Below are 22,271 nucleotides of genomic sequence, written 5' to 3'. Positions count from 1 at the left end.
TTTTCTAAGTTTAAGGAAGTGTGAAACTATGCAATCACTAGACTGTAAAGGGCCCAACTCTGCAAAGCGTTACTCAGATGATCAGTCCTTAAACAAGTATCGCCACTGAATTAATGTAGAGAATATTTTTTCATGAGTAAGGACTGCTTGAATGAGTAGGGGGATTGCAAGATCAGGGCCAAAAGGCAGCTGACGCTTTTCATGGCTAAACTGCAGTTATCTGAATTCACATTCATTTTGTTTGTTACATATGGATTGCATGATTATATAGTATGCAGTTTTAAAGTAGTCTATGTCCAGCTGCCTGATATTGCATGTTCTGCCATTAGCCAAGAACAAAGTTATGTAACACTTAAGTAAACTTACATCCATCTTCAACAGGAGTCCAATTTTTCCAGCCCATTGCAAGCAGTGAACATGCCGCAAGCATTATGCCAAAGTGGTAACAAAATCCTATGCTCAAATAACATTTAGCAGCTGATGCAAGCCACAAAAGCAAGGGTGGGGATATGATGACTTGTTGCATTATGCCTAGGTAAAGAAGGGGACCATCGGTGTGTGGGGTGAAATTTCTATGAACAACAGGGTGTGAAAAGGATAGAGAGGAAGCCTTAATTTCTGTTCCTTACTTGTAAGTTTCAAATTTAATACTTCTTAGTCTGTATTTCCTTAGAACTGGCATTTAATGGTAGAGAAACACTTTATAAGGTATTGTTACTCTTGCTTGTATAAAAGAAAAATTTCTTTTATATTCTATTCTATTCTATTCTATATCCCAGTTTTACAGACAGGACTCTTAATAGAAGCATGAGATTCCTAAATAGTGTTAACTATACCCTCTTCTGTCAATATATGCTACAAGTGTCCTCTTATATATCAGCTATTGACACCAGGGTAGTTTTGGTCCATAGAGCTAACAGGAATTGCAATTCCTTTTTAAAAAAAATATCATTTATTGGTTTCAGTTTGTTAGAAAGCAGTATATACAAGTAGCAAACATTGGAAACGGTAAGAAAATGGCTAGAGCCATGAATCAGAATTAACTGAACTGATCAATATAACTGAACATAGGAACTGTGTAAATAGGTAATTTCATATTTGAGATAGAATATTTAGATAAAAAGCAATTCACTTTACTATTATTTCTATTTCTCTCTTGCTATTATTCAAGATGTGTACATTAATAAGCACGCACCCTCTCTCACTTCACTCTGTTTGATCCAGTAATGAAATCACCACCATGTGTTGGGGGCAATATCATATCCTTTACACAGCACCTTACAACTTCTTTGCAAAATCAAATGGGGGAAACTAAAACAGATGTATTAGCAAAATGCATTTAAGTAGTAAATAGAGCATCAAAGGAGGACACATGTGACTATTTCCCCCACAGTGAGACCCACTTTCAAAGGTACAGTAAGTTATACATGTGTTACTCCCTCCAAGTGATTCAGGAAAAAAATATTTCCAATTTAATAAAAAGTAAAAACAAATATACTTCACAGATGCTGAGTCGGGAAACAAAAAAATTCTCATGCCCTGCCAAGTCTACTATATTGAATGTATGCAGCAGGGATATACATTACAAGAATATGCAAGTATGTATATTAGCAACAGGGATTGCCCATGAGTAGCTTTATAAAAAGAATTATCTATATAGTAGCACAGGGTATTCCTTACGAGTTGACTGAAAGGTAAAGACACTCATTTGCTCTAAGTCACCTAGAATGATATTTTTAAAATAGTGCCAACAAAATCCCTACATGGGCTTTACAGAAACACAATAAAATACTAATCCAGCAACACTCGACATTTTAAAAAATCCCATCACACCAGGGAACAAAAATTAATAATTTTAATAATCAGCATATTTTCTAAAAATTAGATTAATTAACTTTTGTGTTATATGGCAATGGCTGAAGCTTACTGGAGCCTGATGTGCCAGAATGGATTATTTAAAATATATATATTTATTTTGAAGCACAATACAAGCAAAATGCCAAACAAGTTATAAAGAATTCTGACACTTTCAAACCTTTAGGTAAAGCAAATATTTTGCTGTCCTATCAAAACCATCTTTAAAAAATGACACTTGCAGAACTGACAGCAGCATTACTTTATGCTGGTAAACCACTCTCAGAAGTGAGCACCAAAAACAAGGAAACACGTGACACCCACATCTCCATGGATTAGGAGATCAAGTACCCAAAGAAACTTACATACTTTGGACCAACAAAGTACCTTTGATTAGGCAATTAATTAATTAACCAAAGCAAAATATAATTAATAAGAATTTTAATATTGCTTTGTCAAAACAGTTTGAACCACAGTATTCTCCCATTAAGAAAACAATTTGAATTTGCACACAAATGAGGCAGAATTTAAAAAATCATCAAGTATTTTTCTTACCATCCAGAGGATTGAACCAGACGGCTGCTCCACCTGCTGAGATCCACTCCATCTGGATTTTACTGTTGCCAGACCAAAATCTCCTATTTTCACTGTGAGGCCTTCATGAAGAAATATATCTAAAAGGTTGTTAAGGAACTTCTGAAGAAAATTTGTGTAAATCAGACTGGATTTTCTATCACCTTTACAAAATGGTTTATTTTTTTCTCATATACCAGTCAGTGTGCAAAGAGTTTTGCTCAGTTTCTGTATTTGATCTGATTCACTTCATGCATGACCTCAATAGGTGGTAGTTAAAAACATTTTCCTAGTTTTGAGATAAATATAATCCCAAATCACTCCCCTTTCATTTTATTCATATTTATTACACCTACACTAACATAGGAAAATGCAAATATTTTAGCAGAGAGGCTGGAATAACTATGAGACAGCTCAGTATTATTTTTTAGTGTACTAGCTACTCCTGGGGGAATTCTGTGCCAAAAAATTAAAATTTCTGTGGACAATATTTTCAAATTCTGAAAAATTCTGCATATTTTATTTGTCAAAATAACACTATATAATCGCACCTGTTTCAATTATTTTTGGTCATTTATTTCAGCAAGTATGTCTGTAACAATACAGACAACAAAAAAGATTCAGGAAATGTTTTTTGACAAATAGATTCCTTACTACTCATATTAATACAGAACTTGGAGTAATAATTCATTTAAACTACAATACAGAACCATATTTCCCACACCCCTCAGGAGCAGTGCAAAGGCTTGGGGGAGTCAGGGGTAACAGAGGAGCTATGGGAGAGGGAAGTAATTGCTGAGAACGAGCCTGAGTGTGAACTTGGAGGGTTGTTGGGTTTGGGTGGGAAAAGTATGGAACAGGTGGTTGTTGGGGTTTTTTTTGGGGGGGTGGGGGCAGGGAGGGATTGTTAGGGAGCTTCCCCCATGCAGACCATGACTGACCCCTAGTCTCTCCCGTTCAGTCAGACATCTGCCCCGTCCACGTGTCCCTCCACCCCCACTCAGACACGCACTCCCCCCATCCCCATGTGTCCTTGCACCCCCTTGTCCACGTGTCCCTTCACCCCCAGACACTCCCTCCCCCATCCCCATGTGTCTCTGTGCTTCCGCTCAGCCACCCCCATCCCTATGTGGCCCTGTACTCCCTCCCCCATCACCATGTGACCCTGCACCTCCACTCCCATTCAGCCCGCCTCAGTCTGTCCTCCCCCAGTAGCCCTTATGAGCTCGTCTGACCACCCAGCAGCCCCATGCACACTGTCTCCCCATAGCCTGTCTCCTGACCTAGCCCGATAGGCTCTACGAAGAAGGCAGGCTCTCTCTCTTCCCCAGCTGGCTGGGAGCAGCTGCTCTGCTCTAGTGCCACAGCACCTTCTGGTGTGCAAAAGGTGAAATTGCAGCAACTTTCCAGTAGAAGCTTTTTTCTGTGCAAAAAAATGTGTGGCTCATTAATTATGCACACACAGTGGCACAGAATTCCCCCTGGAGTAACTAGGCTTTCACTTCTACCATAGCTAAGTTTAGATCATAACTCTCACAACAGTTTTTGTCTGTATCTGCGTATATACCTAAGTAGATGAATAAAGCTCACCGTTTATCACAGAATTCAAAATAAGTGGAAGCATTTATCACTGGAAACAGAAACCAAATTAAATGTATCTATCTGGTGCTCATTGTTGGGGGTGTGCACCAAGAGGCTTAATTTAGGAATGTCACTCAATTGGGAGCTCTACAGTTTGTAGCATGGGATATAAGCCTTATACAGTATACCCCCATCATTATCAGCTCCAATATGTCCTTTAGTAGTGGTATTGTTCCAGAAGGAAAAAAACACTTCAAAATCTAATTCAATAATTAATTGAAAAAATCTAATATTCTGAAAGATTCTATAGATGTGTCAAAGAGATATTCCTTACTCTTCTTATGCTATCTAGTGAACTTGAGGGGAAAAGCAGACAAATAAGTTAATGATATAAAAGATAGTTGTGATTATAAATGTATCAACAGCAATTTTACACTTAAAATGATTAGTCTTTCATCCTCACTGAAAACATGAACACTCATTTGTTTACTGAACAACTGAAGTTATTTTTGTAGAAATTCTGCCCCTTAAGAAAACAGTCCCCCTCCACACATTCTGCTGAGGCATGTTTCAGTTTGTTATTTTGCCAATTTCAATCAACATTCTGCTTGGTAGTTTCAAAGCCAGAGACTTGCTTAAAGTTCATAAACCAGAGACTTGCCATATATTCAGTTCATAAACTGAGCTCCTAGAATAGACTTTTTTAAAATTACCTACACATAAGCCTCACATATCAAGAAAATAAAAGTGACATGCAAAAGGAAAGTGCAGAATCTTTATTCAGTATGAATTATTCAATAGGTATGCTGCTAGGAACATATTAGTCAAGTTCATTATACATTTTCCCTTCCCAATTTTAGAATCAAGAAGATTTTTGGCTCAGTTTCCACCAAAAGTTTTCATCTTTTTTGTGTTTTTGGTCATCTAATCCCATATGAAAGTAATCAAAAGAAGAGTCTAATTTCTGTCCTAAATAATCTTTTGAAGCTAGGGATATATTGGAAGTCAGTCAATTAGATTAAAATAGGTCAGGTTTGCATCCCAAGATTGCATATGAACACAGGTAAGAAAGAGTAAGTGTATAAATATATATTCCATACATCTTTACCTTGCTGGGGAAGGACTTCCTTTTGATCACTAAAGAGACCAATTTTGTTTTGTTTTTAAATTGTTGTAATTTTAACTAGGATGTTTCAACTTCACAAAAAGACCTTCACAGTATTTATATTTAGTCATCAGTCTGATACCAATTTAAATAGTTAAAGGAAATTTGACTAATTAGAGAAAGGATACTATTTGATTTCATGTCTCTGTGGATGATATTCTTTGCATGTAAATAGCTGTGAAAAGAAAAAAAATGTTTTTAAAAATATATCTATTATTTATTTATTCATACATATTAATTTGGCAAACCAAAATTAGTCTAAATAAATTTTTTTTTACAAAAGCTACCTGAATAAATTATAAAATTTTACCACTAAGTGTTTTAGGGCCACAGTTCAACTTGTTCTAAGCTTAAAACTTGGTGCTAACTGCCCTTTGGCTTGATAGTGTGTATTTAATTTTACCAGTCCACAAGACTAAAAAGAGAAAATAACCATCATTTCTCTAGGTCCTTCATAAAGCTATTTTTATGCTTATGCTCCATTTGCTGTTTATGTATCAACATTTGCCTTCAATAATGAGAAAATACTATAAGAACTGTGTCATTCCTTTCCACATGAATTGGTCAGTATCTTTTCTTTTAGAACAGCCATAGAAAGGAATGCAACTCACCACTAATGTAAAATTATCTTTACCTAATATTGCATTCCATTAACCTACATCAACCCAAAATTACACTAGTGAGGTTGAAATCAGCTTAAAATTGTCTGCCAGTAAACTAAAGGTTAAACTATATCTTCTAGCTTTTTCTCTGGGAAGCAAAACAAACATTTTCAGAAGGTTTGTAATTAGCAATGTGTGCAATATTTGAACTGCCCCCATCTCTGAAAGGCTGTATGACAGTGTTATCTTGTGTCTCAGATTTAAGAGCAAGAAAGAAAAGATTATCTAAATCTCACGTAGCATTGTCAAGAATTTTTAGACTTAGTAGTCTTCCTGCAATCCATGCTGACAGATAATTATAAAGGCATACTGGCACCACTGTAAATATATAAGAAACTGCAGGGCTTTTCTATATTATTTTAGTTGCTTACAATTTGGTTTTAAAATTTATTCTGAGCCAAAATTTACAAGTATATGCCTAGCAAAAACTGAAAATATACTTCACTTTGTTTTTAAAATCAAATTAACTTGTTAATTTTTATTACATAAAGGATTACTAGTTTAAGGTACTTTTCTATATATATAGAAAAATGGATTTGATTTTCGATAGAACCCACACAGGGAGACTAGGACTGGCTGGGTAAGCATACTGGGATGAGAAACATGAGAAGTGTGGACTGGTTAGGCAAACAGAATGGACTGGGGTGGGGCAGAGACAGGACAGCCACAGGCTTGAGGGGATGGGGTAGAAGAGTCTCTGACTACTAGAAACAATTTCATTTGGTGTCAGAAAATATCTGTGAAACCCCATGGCAAAGGCTATGCTCCACCTCCTCTTGTGCTGGTGCACATAGAGAAGAACCTATTACTGCTACTAGTTACTCCATTAGCTCAAGTGGCAGAGGTCTGAGTGGTAGATCTAAAAGTTCTACCACTGCTGAGAATATGCACGCGTATCAATATAATGCCACATGGTGGACTTTATTTTTTCAGTTCACTTTTTTAAAAGCCTTGGAAATTACAAAAAAAAACCCTACATTAGAAAAATACTAAATTTGCAGAATCGGGCACTCAAACATTAGGAAATGCCAGAATTAAGATTTCCCATGCAACCTTAATTCAATCATCTTGTGCATATGCATTAGGATACTGTCTTTGATTACATGATCACATACTATTTTTCTCCAATTTTGTGTATAATAAAAAATGTACATTTTAAAATGATATGACCAGAAGGATTTTTAATTGTATTTTTAAGAAGCTCTGAAACATTAAAATTTTAGAAATGTTATTCAGACTTTCAGTCCCCAGTCAACATTATCTTCCCTAATAATTTGTATACAGTAGAGCCTCAGAGTTACAAACTGACCAGTCAACCACACCCCCTTCATTTGGAATTGGAAGTACACAATCAAGCAGCAGTGACCCAAAAAAAGAGCAAATACAGTACAGTATTGTGTTAAACGTAAATTACTCAAAAAAATAAAGGGAAAGCGGCATTTTTCTTCTACATAGTAAAGTTTCAAATCTGTATTAAGTCAATGTTCAGCTGAAAACTTTTGAAAGAACCACCATAATGTTTTGTTCAGAGTTACGAACAACCTCCATTCCCGAACTGTTCGTAACTCTGAGGTTCTACTGTAACTCTTTGAAGGTTTGGTACCATGTTAATAGATATTATACATTAGGACAATGTTTCTTGTATGTATTAGTTGCTCCTGAAGAAGATCGGCAGACCAGAATAGACAATTTCTAATCCTACTCACTCCATTCCTTGTGCTGTCTGTCGGGCAATATCAATGAGCTGGAACATTTGGAACTTGGTCTCTTGTACATGCAGGTGCTTATACAGACTGCTCCCTTCGCACCACTGCGTAACAATAGCCAGATTGTCTTTAGTCATGTAGCCCATGAACAGCAAAATATTAACATGTCGGGTCTTCCTAATGGAAGAAGTGGAAAGGAAAAGAACAAACATCTTCTTTTAAACATTTGTAAAGTTCCCTGAAATGTATTCTTGCCTAAGGAGACATCCAAGTATTTAGATCTAGAGTTTACAAAATTATTTGAGGAGCATGTGGATGCATGTGTGCAAGATGTTATTTTTAGAAAACAACATATCACAGTTACCTCTGAAAAACAGGAAAGTTAGCAGGCATGTTTTTTTTTTTTTAAAAGAACAACCAATTATTAACTTTAAAATGTTTCTTCTTAGTTTCAAGATTATTTCAGAGTCCAAGTAAAGACAGATTAATATAATACTTAAGTATAACATGGCAGAATCAAAATACTACAGCTTCCATAAAGGCAAATTATCCCTCTCTTCTATGTTAAAGTACTTTGGAAAAGTTAACTGAAATGTATCAAAAGGTCCAGCTGCAGTTTGCAGATGACATTAAATTGTCCTGGTTCACAGAAAAGACTATGGAGACATGAAAAAATGACAGATTTAAATACAGTGGAGCATTATGCAGCATGACGACAGAAATTTAACTTGTGTAGTGTAAAATAATTAAATGAAGGCAAAAAAAGCTATTCTCATACACATAAAATAGCTCTTAATTACTGGACAGTGCATAGGCAGTAATTAAAGCAAAGAGGTTTCCTGAGTTGACTAGGGAATGGATTTTAAAAGTACAGAAAATACTACGATGTTATAATAAAAAGGCACACCTTAATCTCAAATATTCTGTCCAGTATCCATCACCTTACCTAAAAGTGATGAGATTCAAGAGTTCCAGAGAATGGCAACAAAATTATGGCAAGGGATTACAAATGTTAATACTATTTAGCTTAGAAAAAAGAATTCAATGGATAATGAATGAGGTATTAAAAATTATAAAGGTCTCAAAACTGATCAGTACTTCTATTATCCTGCACCATGTGATACGGTGGCACTTTGAAAGACAGTAAATTTACAGTCCATAGCAGGTAACACTGTACCACTTACTATACAGAAAATTCAGTCAACCTGTGATATTCACTTTTGGAAGGGTCAAAAATGCATTAAAATTAGTAAATGCAAAATTATGCAAATCCATGTTATCAGCTCACCTTAATACAGCCACTTCATTTCTGAAGGCCTGAAACTGTTCTGGGGTTGGATTTACAACCTTTAATATCTTCACTGCTACATCTCCTGCAAATACATTTAACATAAAGGTTACCAACAACACTGTTACAGTCTTTTAGAGGAGCATTATCACCTCTACACTTAAAAATTCTGAAATTTCTGCACAATACATCTTTGGTAATTTGTACACCGGGAGGTCCACAAACAAAACAGACTTTTGTATTTTCATACAATTCATTTGGTGGAGATGGTATCATGTAACCCCAAATAAAAGATCAATCATTTTTCTAACTACTTGAAAAGGGTTTTTCATTATTAAATGGCTAGTAACTGGCTGATGGGACCACATGTGTGATATTAAACAAAGGCCACTCTGCAACATACAGAAATCTGAAGGTATAAACCTCTTAGTTATTAACCTAGGGGGAAACAATTAAGTTGTTTTTCTAAATAAAAGCTATTTGGGGAGAAATGCATCCTCAGCACTTTGTTTCAAGCACTGTATCCACTGTATTCAACAGATTTCCATCAGGAACCCAAATTCTCATTTCTCTTCCCTCTTCCCATTTTTAGTACAGAAAAATTATCTATTAAATTAATAGAATTAGACTTTCATTCCCTCAAAATTAATGTCTAGAGAACAGCAGAATAAACCATGATTTTAATGTTTGAATTACAGTTAGTGGCAAAGGAAGCGTAATAGTGCATCAATTCTTTAACCATTTGATACAGCATATTGCAAAGTATCACTTGAAAAGTGAATTCAAATTAACTTGAATGTGAGCATCTGCTTTGGATTCTGCACCTGCTGCAGGAATATAAACAAAGACCAAAGTTAAGCAGCAATTTAGTTTATGTATGGGAGGACTGGTATCCAGTGTCAGCTCTTTATAATTATATTACAAAGAGGGAGAGGAATATGATTTAACAAAGTACAACAATAATGGTATGAAGCTGAGCAAATGAATGTAAGGAGAAAATTTTAAAACAGGGACCATCAGTCCCTCCAGGGAAGTAGTGAAAGTTACACTCATTTAACATTAGACTGGACATTGCACTTTAGAATATGGCTGGAGGGAATAATCTTGTATTGGCAGGGCCTCATGAGGGTGAGAATGGTTGTATTCTCCTTGCCAAACAGAACTGCAGGGAAGCTGGCTGGACTAATCTGTACATAAGTAAACCTAAGGACCTGCTTGATGATAGGCCTGTTTATAGCATCTCACACAATTTTAACTTTACTCCTGTTTAACATTGCCAAACCACCTACATTAAACAAAGCCCTAACATGCACAGGCTTATCTGCAATTATAATGGCAAATTAATGATTTTTCCAAGATGGTCTTTCTTGCCTTTAGAAAAAGATTGATCTCCAAAAGTTCTGACGGGTTCTTTGAGGAAAAGTCCCTTTTAGCTACCCAGCAGGTGTTCCATACATAGAAATGGATATTAATAGTATTTTTCATGTTTTGTATGTTATTTTAAATCATCATCATTTGTATTATTGTAATGACCAGAGGCCCCACCCGGGATTGGGGCTCTATTCTGCAAAGTGCTATACAAACATATATGAAGAGTCTCGCTGGTTTGAGGAGCCTTCAATCTAGAAAGAAAGAAAGAAAGGGATACAACCATGGGTGGCTGGTGACCCAGCTGTTGGGGGAGGCTAGCCCCCAGATCCTCCCCTTGTACCCAAGGCCCTGCCTCCCTCCCCATCTGCCCCCAGGTGCTCTGGCCAGCAGCGCTCCCAACCTGCTGCTCAGGGCAGCCAGGCAACAGTGTTCCCGGCCCCAGTGCTCCTGGCAGCCAGCACCGGTGCTCCGGGGAGCACGGCCCCAGCCGCCCTGACTCCTCACTATAGGAGGCAGGCCAGCCAGCCAGCCCCCAAGGCAGATCACTCTGGGAACCACAGGAGGGGGCCTGGGTTGGGAGCAGAGCATGGGCAGGGCAACGCAGGGCTGTTTGGGAAGGCACAGCCTATCCCTGCCTACGATACCCGCCACCCATGGATATAACACAAGAAAAGTAATTCATGTGTTGGCTGAACAACTTCTCTACTTAACTCATGTATTTTTTTAATTAGCTACAGTACCGCAGCAATATCTACCAATATCTTCCTACCACAGCTTTTTTGTAAAGAATCCCAATGGAGGCTTTTGGAGCCTCCAACTAACCCCCTTTTTCCTCTGCCCTCCTCTCTCTCTCTCACACACACACACCTAAAAACAGGGCATCCATTATTCTATCACTAACAGTTGCAGTTCAGATCTATAACATGGCTTCACAATGGAGCCCTTTTATCATAACATTTATCCACTCTTGCTCCTAAATCTATTCCTATTTCTGTGGGGAAAATGCCACCTTTAATATAGATATAAAAGTAGAAAAAAGGGGGTGGAAGAGAAAAGTGATAAAGGAGGAAGGAAAATAGGTGACAGAAGATTTTACCACTATGTATTTAGTCAAACATGGAAGCTTTCAAGATGTTGCTTTCTCCCTCCTGATGTTCTCCTCAAGTACACCTCTACCCCGATATAACGCGGTCCTTGGGAGACAAAAAATCTCACTGTGTTATAGGTGAGACCACGTTATATCGAACTTGCTTTGCCCCCCCCATTCCTTGTTCCCTGACTGCCCCCTCCAGAGACCCCTGTTTCTAATCACCCCCAGGACCCCGCCCCCTATCCAACCCCCCTGCTCCCTGTCCCCTGACTGCTCTGACCACTACCTATGCCCCCCCGCCCCCGACAGGCACTCACCGGCAGCGGTGGGAAGCGGAGCAACGTGGCCCCAGCCCACTCCACTCCGCCACCTCCCAGATGCGGCGCTCCACTTCCCGCCGCCAGTGAGTGCGGGGAGGTTGGGGAAAGGATGCCCCCGGTACTCACCTGCGGCAGGAAGCGGAGCGCCGCGTCTGGGAGCTGGAGGAGTAGAGTGGGCTAGGGCTGGGCTGCTCTGCTTCCTGCTGCTGCTGAGTGCAAGGAAAGGACACCCTTCTGCACTCACCTGCGGCAGGAAGTAGAGCGATGTGGCCCCAGCCCCAGCCGTGTCGCTGGAGGAGAGGGGGAGGGGGAAGAGGTCCCACACTCACCCACGGCAGGAAGCAGAGCGCCGCATGCTAGGGCCGGGCTGCTCTGCTTCCGCCGCTGCCGGTGAGTGGGGGGGGGGATCCCTTCCCCCAAGCCTTCTCCCCAGGGTGAGGGAAGCGGAGAAGGCTGCTCCCGGCCCCCCGCTAATCCCCTAGGCCACTCTGGGATTGCGGGGCACCCAAAATTCCCCCCCTCCAGCTCCTGCCTCCTAGACCCTGGGGGGGGGGGAGCCCCTGACCCTCGGCCCACCCTTAACACGCTGCTCAGAGCAGCGTATCAGCTTTACCATGTTGTATGCAAACCCGTGTTATATCAGGTCACATTATATCAGGTAGAGGTGTAGTTATGGTAGACTTGATTCCTTACTTTGGTAGCTACTAAATACAAATGACTTGCATCACTTCTAAAAGAATTGCTGAATTTCTAAACTAACAGAATCCATATTCTGACTTTTGCACTCACCTCTCAGAAGTCAGCAAGGGAAAATAAGAGAATCAAAGTTAAATTTATTCTCAAAGTAAACAAAAAATCTGCAGAGAAATCTACAATACTTACCCAAAAAATGGACCAATATGATGGAAAAATTCTCTCTAAATAGTGATGAATTTGTAAATGGAAAGGGGAGGGAACAAAACCAGGAAGTTCGCTAAGTGAGAGATGGAACTGTTAAGTGGTCACGAACGAGTGGCTGTTGTGTGTGCATACACATTACTTTATTTTTGACAGTTTAAACTTGATGTGGTGTTTTACAGTACCTATAAAGCATATGCTGGAATTTACCAACTTCACTACTCCTGGGGAAATTCTGTGGACTGTGCGACCGCAGGAACTGCCCTTCCCCACCCACAGAATTCCTGTGCTTCCTTGCAGAAAATGAAAGGGAAGCTGCGCCTGCAGGAGGATGTGGGGGAGGAGACGACCAGGGGCACAGTTTGGGGGGGGACTGCCTCCCCAAACAGAGGTAAGACATAAGAGGACACATGGGGTTATGTGCCACTGCCCTCCACACCCACCCCTGCTCACTTCTGCAAGCGCAGAGCTGCCCAGCTGAAGGAGGCTGCATTTTGGTTCTGCTGACTCTGCAGCTGAATGCTGCCTCCTGGGTCCTAATGCCAGTCATGCTCCCCTTCTTTGTATGGGCGCCTTCTTGTTTTTTGTGCAACAGTGAGTGCCTGTGTAGGGCTGGGTAAGGAGGGGAGGAAATAAGGGGGGGGTGAGGAGCTATGGGGAAGAGGCAGTGGAGAAGGAAGAGGGGGTGGAATAGGGAAGCGGGAGGGGAATGTGGGAGTGAGGCATAGGTGCTGGAACTATGGTCTATCTAAATGTTGGGCCTAAACTAGATCTCACCCCCTCTCCTGTCCCTCTGGCTTGAAGTGGTGTGATGTTATCTGACTAAAATATGACCATATAGATAACTGTTGCAACCACTGTTACATATTTGCAACAAACCTTGTACAAAATGTGGCATGTAAGATATCTATGAAAAGGTTATGATTTGCTGGTTATGATTATGCTATCTGTATGCACATATTTTTGTATTTGAAGTTATAAGAATTAGCTCTATACCTGGATTTCAAATGTTTGCTCCTGGGGTAACGTCCACAAGGTATTTAGCCTGCACATCTTGGAGGGACTATTCAAATTAAGTGGCTCATCAAGAAACACTTAACTGACAATGGACCATGGGAGAAACCCATATACACTGAATGGACTGTCCTGTAAACCTTCTGTCTGGGGTATAGGTCAGGGGTCGGCAGCCTTTCAGAAGTGGTGTGCCGAGTCTTCATTTATTCACTCTAATTTAAGGTTTCGCATGCCAGTAATACATTTTAATGTTTTTAGAAGGTCTCTTTCTATAAGTCTATAATATATAACTAAACTATTGTTGAATAAAGTAAAAAAGGTTTTTAAAATGTTTAAGAAGCTTCATTTAAAATTAAATTAAAATGCAGAGCCCCCTGGACCGGTGGCCAGGACCCAGGCAGTGTGAGTGCCACTGAAAATCAGCTCGTGTGCCAACTTTGGCATGCGTGCCATAGGTTGCCTACCCCTGGTATAGGTAATGATTTCCTGCTGTGACAATGTAAATTATGCATGGACATATAACTTGCCCATGTGACTCCAAACACCATCTCATTACTGTAATTTTCCACAGTAAGAAAAATGGGATTCCCTCCACAGGGCAGAAGATATAAAAGGCCCTGGAAACACCTCAATTTTGCCTCTATCCTGCTCCAGCCTCATTCCTGCTCAAGCCTCTGGACTATGAACTTCTACTAATGGGAACATTCTAACCAATGGACTTGGAAGCAACCAGAGACTTATCAAGCCAGCAGTTTATTCCATCACTGCTACAAGCCTAAACCAAGAACTTTGCAATTACTGTATGTATTTGATTCCTTTAACCAATTTTAGCTCTCACCTTTCTTTTTATGAATAAACCTTTAGATTTTAGATACTAAAGAACTGGCAATCAGCGTGATTGTTGGGTAAGATCTAAGTTATAGAATCATAGAAGATTAGGGTTGGAAGAGACCTCATGAGGTCATCTAGTCCAACCCCCTGCTCAAAGGAGGACCAACACCAACTAAATCATCCCAGCCAGGGCTCTGTCAAACTGGGCCTTAAAAACCTCTAAGGATGGAGATTCCACCATCGCCCTAGATAACCCATTCCAGTGCTTCACTACCCTCCTAGTGAAATAGTGTTTCCTAATATCCAACCTAGACCTCCCACACTGCAACTTGAGACCATTGCTTCTTGTTCTGTCATCTGCCACCACTGAGAACAGACAAGCTCCATCCTCTTTGGAACCCCCCTTCAGGTAGTTGAAGATTGCTATCAAATCCCCCCTCACTCTTCTCTTCTGCAGACTAAACAAGCCCAATTCCCTCAGCCTCTTCTTGCAAGTCATGTGCCGCAGCCCCCTGATCATTTTCGTTGTCCTCCACTGGACTCTCTCCAATTTGTGCACATCCCCTCTGTAGTGGGGGGACCAAAACTGGACGCAATACTCCAGATGTGGCCTCACCAGTGCTGAATAGAGGGGAATAATCACTTCCCTCGATCTGCTGGCAATGCTCCTACTAATGTAGCCCAATATGCTATTAGCCTTCTTGGCAACAAGGGCACACTGCTGGTTAGGTCAAATTTAGCCGTGTTAGGTCGATTTAAAAATGAATGCGTCCACACAACCAACCCTGTTCCGTCGACCTAAAGGGCTCTTAAAATCGACTTCTATACTCCTTCCCAGCGAGGGGAGTAGCGCTAAAATCAACTTTGCTGGGTCGAATTTGGGGTAGTGGGGACACAAATCGACGGTATTGGCCTCTAGGAGCTATCCCACAGTGCTCCATTGTGACCGCTCTGGACAGCACTTTGAACTCCGATGCACTAGCCAGGTATACAGGAAAAGCCCCGGGAACTTTTGAATTTCATTTCCTGTTTGGTCAGCATGGCGAACTCAGCAGCACAGTTGTGACCCAGAATCGTAGCACATAGAATGTTTCTACGCTCCCCCTATCATCTCCATCCCTGAGGTTATCGCAGATTAGAAGGCAAAAAAATGCACTCGCCATGACATGTTTTCCGAGCTTATGCAGTCCTCCCACACTGATAGGGCACAGCTTAATGCATGGAGGCATTCAGTGGCAGAGGCCAGGAAAGAATTAAGTGAGCGTGAAGAATGGAGGCAGGACACAATGCTGAGGCTAATGGGGGAGCAAACGGACATGATGAAGCGTCTGTTGGGGAAGCAAATGGACATGATGAAGCGTCTGTTGGGGCTGCAGGAAAGCCAACAAGAGCACAGATCCCTGCTGCATCCACTGTATAACTGCCTATTCTCCTCCCCATGTTCCATAGCCTCCTCACTCAGATGCCCAGGAATGTGGGGGTGGAAGAGAGGTTGCTCCAGGCACCCAGCCACTCTAATCCAGAGGATGGCCCAAGCAACAGAAGGCTGTCATTCAAACAGTTTGATTTTTAGTGTGGCTACAATAAGCAATGTGGCCTTGTCCTTCCCTCTGCCCCCATCCCAGCCGGGCTACCTTGTCTGTTCGTTCTCTTTTTTTTTTTTAAATTAATAAAGAAAGAATGCATGGTTTCAAAACAACAGTTACTTTATTTAAAGGGGGGAGGGTGGCTGGCTTACAGGGAATGAAAATCAACAAAGGGGGCGGGTTTACATCAAGGAGAAACACACAGCTGTCACACAGAAGCCTGGCCAATCATTAAACTGGTTTTCAAAGCCTCTCTGATGCGCAGTGCGCCTTGCTGTGCTCTTCTAATCGCCCTGGGGTCTGGCTGCTCAAAATCTGACACCAGGCAATTTGCCTCAACCTCCCACCTTGTCATAAACGTCTCACCCTTACTCTCACAGATATTATGGAGCACACAGCAAGCAGCAATAACAATGGGAATGTTGGTTGCGCTGAGGTCTGACCAACAGCACCAGTGAGCTTTTAAATGTCCAAAGGCACATTCTACCACCATTCTGCACTTGCTCAGCCTATAGTTGAACTGCTCCTTACTACTGTCCAGGCTTCATGAATGGATCCCCCGAGCTCGTCGCTGGGGAGCAAGAGAGCAGAGCTGCATGGGAAGTGATGGAGCCATACACCATGCCCTGGAGGTTGCTAGGAGCTGGGCAAAGAAGATGTTCCCAGAACCCCCAGCCAAGCTACATGTCCGACGAGGACAGTTACCAGTCCTACTGCACCGTCTGCTGCCAGCAGCACCCAGGAGGACCAGTATGGATCCCCTGAGCTCGTCACTGGGGAGCAGGAGAGCAGAGTTGCAGCAGAAACGGTGGATGATGAGGGTTAGCAGTCCTACTGCACCATCTGCTGTGAAGGCAAGGAGCTGCTGCAGGTGCTTCTGTGTCAAATACTTGGAGGTCCGGGTAGGGCAAGGAACCTCGGCCAAGGCAAAAGAGTAAGACCCCTGGAGCCATTATATGCATCAACCACAGAAGTGCTATGGGGTGTTACAGTGCCGACTGGACTGGAATGTACGGCTGCAAGACTTCTTCACCAGCGACAAAGGACAGGAATATGATGCACCTAAAATCTAAAAAGGCCCGCACATTTCTCAGAGTCACTACCCTTGATAACAGAACCTCAATGATTGCATTGGCTACTTGGATCACAGCAGCCCCCACAGCAGACTTGCCCACAACAGCAGCGGTGACAGTAAGCTGAGCAGGCTCCATGCTTGCAGTGATATGGCATCTGCACAGGTAACCCAGGAAAAAATAAGCAAAATGATTGTCTGCCATTGCTTTCATGGAGGGATGGGCGACTGCCGACATGTACCCAAAACCACCCGCGACAAAAGTCCATGAATCTATGAATGTTTTTGCCCCATCAGGCATTGGGAGCTTAACCCAGAATTCCAATGGGCAGCGGAGACTGCAGGAACTGTGGGATAGCTACCCACAGTGCACCACTCCGTAAGTCGATGCTAGCCACAGTAGTGAGGACACGCTCTGCCGACTTAATGCGCTTAGTGTGGACATTCGCAATCGACTGTATAAAATCGATTTCTAAAAACCGACGTCTATAAAACTGACCTAATTTTGTAGTGTAAACATACTCTCACTTTGTTGCTGGTTTGGTGTATCTTATGGAAGAATAACCACCAGTTTGGGGTCGTGTTTGCCCTATTTCTCAGCCGTTTGTCTTGAATTTGGCACTCTCAGTTATGACCCACTGAAGCACAGTTACAAGTGGTTTTCATTATATACAGGGTTTACAGTTTGGTTCAATGGCTCTCAGCACCCCCACTATATAAATTGTTCCAGCATCCCTGGAGGGGAGGAGAGGGGAGGGGAGGCATGGGGGGGACGGGGAGAAAGAGATGGGGGAAGAAAAGGGGATAAGGGAATCATGGAGGCAAGCAGGAGCCCAGCATGCAGCATCCCTTCAGCAGCAGCTAGGGCTCCCCCATTAAGCAAGCCCATTGAACTCTCACCCTGACAAGCTCTACCCCCTACACCTGGGCCCCCACGAGCCCCTCAACCCCAGACCTCTACCCCACTGAGCCCCACCCAGCTTCCCCAGGACCCCCACTCCATCAAGCCCCACTCCCCCAGCACTCAGACCCGCTCCCACGCTCCCCAGACCTTCCCACTAAGCCCCATCTCCCCACACCCAGACCCCCCCTGCTAACCTGCAACCACATTCATCTGGATCCCCTGCAGACTTCCATTGCCTCTGCACCCAGAACCCCCCCAAAAAGCCTCTGTGCATCGATCTCCCACTGAGCTGCTCGCACCCAGACTACCCCACACAGAAACCTCTCCCTGCCCACACCTGCCCCCCCCCCCATACTAAGCCCATCCATATTGGGATCCTGCTGGACTGTGCCTGTCCACCCACACCTGGTGCACAGAATCCATAGGTTGGGATGGAGTGTGCATCTCTTGTTCTGCAACAGGAGGTAAGGAGTGACTGGAAGAGTCATAAGTGGACATAATGCCAGCTGTTGCAAGTAAGGGTACCATGTCTGTCTGGACCATGTGGGAGCAATCAGTATGTTTGCTTTTTCTCTTTTCACTTTCAACAGGATTTTCAGTAATAGAAGGAATGGGGGAAAGGCATAAAGAAGGCCCTTGTCCCATGGGAGGAGGAGAGTATCTCTTAGAGTGTTATCCAATCCCCACTCTGGAGCAATATTGTGGACATTTCTTGTTCCATTAAGTAGCGAACAGGTCTATTACCAATGTCCCCAGTTGTCAAAATATGTCAAAGAGTAGCACCAAATCTCTCTCTCATTCGTGGTCGGTGTGGGAATTTGTGGCTGAGACTGTCCACCGTCGTGTTGTGTACTCCTGGTAGGTAGGCTGCTCATATTAAGATATTGTGGGAGAAATATCAGTTCCATAGTTTTAATGCCTCTATGCCCAGGGAATGAGACCTGGTGCCTCCCTGTCAGTTTATGTAACACATGCAGGCCATATAGTCCATCATGACTCATTTATGTGTCTTTGATCAGCGGAAGGAAGTGAGCACATGCGTTTCTGATCGCTCTGAGTTTGAGCAGGTTGATGTGGAGGCGTGCCTCTGCTGGAGACCATTTGCCCTGTATTGTGCAACCACTGATATGCAAACCCCATCCTAAGAGGAATGCATCGGTGGGCAGGAGTAGAGATGGGGAAGACTGAACAAATGGGATTCCCATACAGACATTTACTGGGTCCTTCTATCAGTCTGTGGATTGCTTGACTCTGGTGGGCATAGACAGAAGTTTGCTTATGTTGTCTGTTTGGTCTGTAAACTGAACCAAACCATGCTTGGAGACATCTCGTGTAGTCTGGCATGAACAATAACTAATGTGCCCATGGCCGTGTGCCCCAAGAGCTGGAGGCAATGTCTGGCCGAAATCTGGGGACTGGATGGTGCTGTCAGTTCACGGTCCTCCCATCGGGTCTTTGGGCAGTCCAACTTGTTCTGTCACCTCAGAACCATGCATGCCCTGGGTACCAGTTTCAGGCGGCTTCAGAGCCATTGGTACCAATGATATTGATGGAACCAGGGATTGTTTTTGGCTTGACTGGGGCTTGCTATGGGGACTCACAGACCTTCTTTTAGTGGTCTTGTGTGACTGTCTCATCTCTCTGGGCTCATCTCCCTTCGAAGTAGAAGGCTGTGGTGAGAGTTCCCGCCAGGACTCTGGCTGTTGAAGGGCCAACTCCATGAGGAGTTTGAGCCTTACTGCTCTGTCTTTCCTGGACCTGGGCTTCAGTTGTTGGCACAAGCCACACTTCTGTGGAATGTGCTCCCCTCCTCCCCCAACTGAGGAACTTTTTGAAGTTCCCCTGCCCATAGGCGCCAACTTTCTCCGGCGCCAGTGGGTGCCTGCGCCCCCCCGCCCCTGGCCCGCCCCCACCCTTTCCCCGCCCACATTCCAACCCCATCCCCGAAGTCCCCGCCCTAACTCTGCCCCCTCCCTGCCCCTATTGTATCCCTTCCCCAAATCCCTGCCCTGGCCCCACCTCTTCCCCCAGAGTGCCACGTTCCCCCTCCTCCCTCCACCTTCCCTGCAAATTAGCTGTTTCATGGCGCAAGCGCTGGGAGGGAGGGAGGGAGGGGGGAGAAGCAAGAAGCGTGCTCGCAGAGGGGGCAGAGGCAAGCTGGAGTGGGGGGATGGGGCGGGGAGCTGCCGGTTGGTGCTGAGCACCCACCAATTGTTTTTCTGTGGGTGCTCCAGCCCCGGAGCACCCAAGGAATTGATGCCTATGCCCCTGCCACCAGGGTTGGCAGGAAGCAAACCTTTCTTCTTCATTTTTTTAGGCACAGCCCAATAAAATGTAAACAAAGTAAAGAAAAAAGCTTCAAGGGAAGCTAAAATTAGCAAATCTAAAGGGAGTTAATGATCTGCAAACAGCTCTAGCTCCATCTCTAGCCAGAGCGGTTGAGAGGAACTGAAGAGGGTTGCCTGCACATGCTGGCTAGCCTCATGGCAGGCGAGGAGAAGCGCATGTACAGGCAGAATGGACTGCTACTGAAGTTTGATCAGCAGCGCAGGGACAGAGACAGACAGACAGACACACACTCCCCTACAGTGGCGCACCCATAGGCACACTACTCGAAGAAGGGAAAATTAATCAGGGGCACCAAAACAAAGTAAACAACTGGCAATTACTTATATGATCCTCACATTAAAAAAAAAAAATACAGAATTCTTCAACGCCTTTCTCTCCTTCCCTTCTCATTTACTAGAATGTCATCCTAGCCTTCATCCACTTTGGTTTAATCATCACATAATTTTAAATTACATGCTTTTAAAAACTACCAAGATCCTCCCTGCTTGTCAGTATTAGACAAAAGGGACCTACCAGAAAACCTTTATGAAGGTTTACAGGAGTTTTTAGCTTACAGGAGTCTTTTTTTTTAGGATATACTTTAAAAATTACAGTTGACATGTATTCTGATATGTGGCATATGAACTGAATAAATGATGGGTACCAACTGTTTCATCTATAGCAAACTATGTCAAAGAAAGCATGAGGCATATGAAAACTGGTAATTCAAAGACCGATATTAACCCATAATTTAATTAAAACGGTTACTCACCTTCTCGTAACCATTAAGAGATGTGTTGTTCATGTTGATTCCAATCAGGTGTGTGCACGCGCCGTGTGCATGGTCATCGGAAAGTTTTCCCTTAGCAGCTCCCGTTGGGTCGGCTGTGGAGCCCCCTGGAGTGGTGCCTTCATGGTGCTCAATACATGACTCTGCCAACCCAACTCCCCTTCAGTTCCTTCTTGCCAGCTACTCCAACAGATGGGAACCTCGGTGCGTATTAAAATGGACATGAAAACTACACCTCGAAGAACAGTTACGAGAAGATGAGTAACCGTTTTTCTTCAAGTGCTTCTTCACGTCAATTCCAATCAGGTGACTCTCAAGCTGTACCCCGGAGGTCAGGTCTGAGCTCAGGAATCGCTGATTGGAGCATGACCCTGCTGATTGCTGCATCATCTCTGGCATGTTGGGTGATAGCATAGTGAGAGGTTAACGTATGCACCGATGACCAAGTTGCTGACTTGCAGATCTCTTGTATCGGGACCTGGGCCAGGAATGCAGTTGACGAGGCTTGTGCCCTTGTGGAATGTGCAGTAAGAGTTGGGACTGGGAGCTTGGCTAACTCGTAACATGTGCTAATCCAGGATGGGATCCAGGAAGATATTCTTTGAGATGAGACCGGGAGTCCTTTCATCTGGTCTGCTACCACCACAAAACAGTTGACTTGACTTCCCAAATGGTTTCATGCGCTTGATGTAGAATGCTAGCACTCTCCGAACATTCTGTAAGTGCAGCCTCTGCTCTTGGGTACTGGTATGCAGCTTAGGATAGAAGATGGGCAGAAAAATGTCTTGACCAGTGTGGAATAGTGACACTACTTTGGGAAGAAAGGCTGGGTGAGGCCTGAGCTGCACCTTGTCCTTGTGAAAGACTGCGTAGGGTGGGCCAGATGTCAGAGCCTTCAATTCGGACGCCTTCCTGGCTGATCTGATGGCTACCAGGATGGACACCTTCCACGACAAATAGAGCAGGGAGCAAGTCTCCAGCAGTTCAAAAGGGGCCCCCATGAGACTGGAGAGGACTAGATTAAGGTCCCATGCGGGAACCGGTTACCTAATCTGTGGCTATAGGCATTGCAAGCCCTTGAGGAAATGTCCTACCATGGGGTCAGCAAACACAGAGCGTCCAAACGCTCCTGGGTGGAAGGCTGAGATAGCAGCAAGGTACATCCTGATGGATGACGCTGCTAGGCCCTGCTGTTTGAGATGCAGAAGGTACTCCAGGATGAGTGGTATAGACGTCTGG

General features: G+C 43.2%; 1 protein-coding gene across 2 annotated transcripts in view; it reads right to left on the bottom strand.

Annotated features, from left to right (window-relative positions):
* Positions 1-22,271, bottom strand: part of RAF1 (Raf-1 proto-oncogene, serine/threonine kinase) — a 108,383-nt gene that overhangs the window by 14,734 nt on the left and 71,378 nt on the right. For both annotated transcript variants that reach the window (XM_045023307.1, XM_045023306.1), the window contains 4 exons: positions 8,830-8,914; positions 7,542-7,718; positions 5,302-5,348; positions 2,410-2,528 (listed from right to left, as the gene is read on the bottom strand). In XM_045023307.1, coding sequence (XP_044879242.1) covers positions 2,410-2,528; positions 5,302-5,348; positions 7,542-7,718; positions 8,830-8,914 — 428 coding nt within the window. The remainder of the gene's footprint in view (positions 1-2,409; positions 2,529-5,301; positions 5,349-7,541; positions 7,719-8,829; positions 8,915-22,271) is intronic.

This window comes from Mauremys mutica, chromosome 7 (assembly GCF_020497125.1).
Source record: "Mauremys mutica isolate MM-2020 ecotype Southern chromosome 7, ASM2049712v1, whole genome shotgun sequence".
NCBI lineage: Eukaryota > Metazoa > Chordata > Testudines > Geoemydidae > Mauremys > Mauremys mutica.
Note: the sequence above shows the minus strand (reverse complement) of the source record. Positions and strands in the feature narration are given on the sequence as shown.